This window comes from Lipotes vexillifer, unplaced genomic scaffold (genome assembly GCF_000442215.2).
Source record: "Lipotes vexillifer unplaced genomic scaffold, Lipotes_vexillifer_v1.1 scaffold1258, whole genome shotgun sequence".
Classification (NCBI taxonomy): Eukaryota; Metazoa; Chordata; class Mammalia; order Artiodactyla; family Lipotidae; genus Lipotes; species Lipotes vexillifer.
Genome location: NW_006773444.1, coordinates 302,110 through 306,275, shown reverse-complemented (window position 1 = coordinate 306,275; position 4,166 = coordinate 302,110). Strand labels below are relative to the sequence as shown.

The following is a 4,166-nucleotide window of genomic DNA, read 5'->3' as shown; positions in this document are numbered from 1 at the left end:
AGATTTATGAACACCTGCCTACAATGTGACAGATTCTTTGTAGGGTTTATGGGAGAAACAAAGCTGTATTAAGCATGGGTCTTGCACCAAAAGAGCTGCTGATTGTTAAGCTACATTTATAGGTAATTTGGAACGTAAATTTTAGCATACACGAGTTCTTGGTTTTTACTTGACTTCAGTATCCTTAGGAAGCTTCATAGTTTTCTTACAAATTTTTCTTCTGGATTGGCAGGTAAATTCTACACATCTGTCAACATGATACATCCATCTACAGTCCTGTTAAAATCATTTTAACTTAATGTAAGGAGGCTTATAAAAGTAACATGAGGAAAAAAAATCTAAAATAAACCACTTCAATAACACACTTGTTCTCCTATTTCGTTTATCACGACAGCTTCACTTTTTAATGCTTCCTGTGAAATTGGGAAATTGTGAGAGATTCTGAGGCATCCTGTTTTAAGTGCTCAGTTACAAATCCTTGAAAACATTTCGTATATGACTAAATACTGTTGTTTGTATTTGTGATCCATGCTGCAGTGACCTTTGGTGGCAGTATGAAGGGGCATTAATGAGGTGAAGTGCACACTGCATACAGTGAAACTGCTCGTGTGCGAATTTTGGCACCATTGCTCACTGGCTGTGTGACCTCAACCAAGCTTTTGAACTCTGCCTCAGTTTCTGCATTTGTGCAGTAGAGATTATAATAGTAATTTTTAGGTATTTTCGTGTTCATTATTTGACTTGATTCTCATAATGACTTCTCTCATTTTACAGATAAAACTGAAGGCCCAGCGATGTGAAGAGGCTTGCATGAGATCATTCGTCTAATTTTCCTAGGGACAGAGCTTGGCTTGGTTTGTTTTGCTTTGCTTGTCTCTAGATCCCTTGTTCTTCCATGTTGCCTTTCGTTTGCTGATTAATTTTAAATCCTCTCCATCTAAACCTTTCCCTAATCACAGGGAAACTTATTATATAACTAAAACAGTTTAACCCATAATAGAGCATTATTATTTTTTTGGCTGCACTGGGTCTTCGTTGCTGCGCACAGGCTTTCTCTAGTTGTGGCGAGCAGGGGCTACTCTTCGTTGCGGTGCGTGGGCTTCTCATTGTGGTGGCTTCTCCTATTACAGAGCATGGGCTCTAGGTGCATGGGCTTCAGTAGTTGCAGCACCCGGGCTCAGTAGTTGTGGCGCGCGGCTCTAGAGCACAGGTTCAGTAGTTGTGGCACATGGGCTTAGTTGCTCCATGGCATGTGGGATCTTCCCGGACCAGGGATTGAACCCGTTTCCCCTGCATTGGCAGGCAGATTCTTAACCACTGAACCACCAAGGAAGTCCCTAGAGCATTATTAAGTCAAGTCTTTAATCTTTTATATCTTGAATGTCTGAAAGCTATGGTTAACTAGATGTTCCCCTATAAACGGTCTTTCCTTATAAATTTACCTTATAAATGAAAAGTCCAGTGTACCTTCCTTCAGATAGGCAGAGATTTTAAAAGTATGTTTAAAGTATTATGTCTTTGTTTCCTTCTGGATACTGAATCTTTTTCATCTTTGTCGTCTGTTATAGAACCTCTAAAATGCAGGTCTCTAGCTCCAGGTCTGTACACTTGAGTGAATGGCAGAAGAATTACTTTGCAGTTACGTCTGGCACATGTCCATCAGGAGAGAAGGCAGATGCATACCGAGCACAGATTCTCCGCATTCAGTATGCATGGGCAAACTCTGAGATCTCCCAGGTCTGTGCTGCCAGACTGTTCAGAATATATGCAGAGAAATATTCTGCAGTTATTGATTCTGACAGTGTTGAAACTGGCTTGAATAACTATGCAGAAAACATTTTAACTCTAGCAAGATCTCGGCAAACTGACAGTGACAAGTGGAAGTCTGGATTGTCAATAAATAATGTGTTCAAAATGAGTAATGTGCAGGAAATGATGCACGCTGGCAGAAAATCCAGAGACTCTCTGTTGGCACCTGCTGATGAGTCAGTAGTCATCCATAGAGTGGCCGCTGTCTTTGATCTTCCTAAATTTAGTGTTTGTGGTGGTTTTGGGGAGAGTGACCCATTAACTAACTCAGCCCATGGTGCCGATAGGACCAAAGACTTCCCAGAGGGCAGTCCTTCTTTGAAGTGCCCTCAGAATGCCCAGCCACCTCTGGTCACTGACACCACTAAGACGTGTCCTACAGTCTCAGGACCTTTCGGTGAGTCAGCCACTGCAAAATTCCATGCCACACCATTATTTGGAAATGTTAAAAGGGAAAATTACAACTTCCCGAAAGCCGACATAGGATTAAGTGTGTTCTCATCTAATCAGTCTTGTTTTCCTTCTGGCTTTGAAAATCCACGGGAAATGAAAGCTTTTTATGGTTCTGGCACCATTGATGCACTTTCCACTCCAGTAATGAATAAGGCTTTTAGTAAAACAGAAGATAATGGCCAAAGAGAGGAGAGCGGCCTGCCTACTTTTAAAACTGCAAAAGAACAGCTATGGGTAGATCAGCAGAAAAAGTACCACCAGCCCCAGCGTGCATCAGGGTCTTCACATGGTAGTGTCAAAAAGTCTCTGGGAGCTAGTAGATCCCGAGGGATATTTGGAAAGTTTGTTCCCCCTGTCCCTAAGCAAGATGGGGGAGGTCAGGGCGGGGGGACACAGTATAAGCCTCATGGCGCAGGAGCTGCAGACCCAGCACATCCCGTGGATGAGCGTCTGAAGAACTTGGAGCCCAAAATGATTGAACTTATTATGAATGAGATTATGGACCAGGGACCGCCAGTAAATTGGGAAGATATCGCAGGAGTGGAATTTGCCAAAACCACAATAAAGGAGATAGTTGTGTGGCCCATGATGCGGCCAGACATTTTCACTGGCTTACGAGGACCCCCTAAAGGAATTCTGCTCTTTGGTCCTCCTGGGACTGGTAAAACTCTGATTGGCAAGTGCATCGCTAGTCAGTCTGGGGCAACATTCTTCAGTATCTCTGCTTCCTCCTTGACTTCTAAGTGGGTGGGCGAGGGAGAGAAAATGGTCCGTGCATTGTTTGCTGTTGCACGATGTCAGCAACCAGCTGTGATATTTATTGATGAAATTGATTCCCTATTATCTCAGCGGGGAGATGGCGAGCATGAATCTTCTAGAAGGATAAAAACCGAATTTCTAGTTCAGTTGGATGGAGCAGCCACATCTTCTGAAGATCGTATTCTAGTGGTAGGAGCAACCAATCGGCCACAGGAGATTGACGAGGCTGCCCGGAGAAGGTTGGTGAAAAGGCTGTATATTCCCCTCCCAGAGGCTTCAGCCAGGAAACAGATAGTCATTAATCTGATGTCCGAGGAGCACTGCTGCCTCAGTGAGGAGGAGGTCGACCTGGTGGTGCAGCACTCTGGTGGGTTCTCGGGGGCTGACATGACGCAGCTCTGCAGGGAGGCGTCTCTGGGTCCTATTCGCAGTTTACAGGCTGCCGACATTGCCACGGTAACGCCGGATCAAGTTCGACCAATAGCTTACAGTGACTTTGAAGATGCCTTCAGAACTGTGCGACCTAGTGTGTCTCCAGAAGATTTAGAGCTTTATGAAAACTGGAACAGGACTTTTGGTTGTGGAAAGTAAATGGGATGCTTGAAATTAAAAGATGGCATTTTTGTAGCCCAGTCTTCCCATCTTTTTAGCATAGGAAATTGATTAAGTGTACATCAAATGTATATTCTGAATTCTGTACCTCAAATAAAATAGAATAACAATAGCTCAACTTTTACAATTGATTGACTTAGACTATGTTAATATAAGCTCAATTTTCCTTCCAGTCACCACCTGATAACGTAAGCCTATTCATGCGAAATGGGAATGCACTTTTTTTGTTTTGTTCCTAAGAGGTCTTTTCAAGATGTATAGGATGAACAGTGAACTCAAATTGAAACTTAAAATCTGATTTGTGTATGAGGATGTATCTTTTATTGAAGAAAGTTTCTTCTGAGGATCACATAATTCTTAGTATTGGCTAGTATAGTGGTTTTACATTTGAAACCGAGTGTTGCTTAGTGTTGTTTAATAGATTTAAAATCTCAACCAAAGCTAAAGTGAAAGTGCCAGTTTTTACTTTGTTCTGGCTTGTAACTGCTTATGGTTTTCTTCCCTTCCCAAGACTAATTAATCAAAACATGTTC

The 4,166-nt window shown here is 42.5% G+C and overlaps 1 protein-coding gene across 1 annotated transcript; it reads left to right on the top strand.

Annotated features, from left to right (window-relative positions):
- Positions 1 to 1,578: 1,578 nt before the first annotated feature.
- On the top strand, positions 1,579 to 3,612 carry FIGNL1 (fidgetin like 1). Its single transcript, XM_007448334.1, has one exon. The coding sequence runs from the start codon at positions 1,579 to 1,581 to the stop codon at positions 3,610 to 3,612; it is 2,034 nt and encodes a 677-aa protein (XP_007448396.1).
- Positions 3,613 to 4,166: the final 554 nt, after the last annotated feature.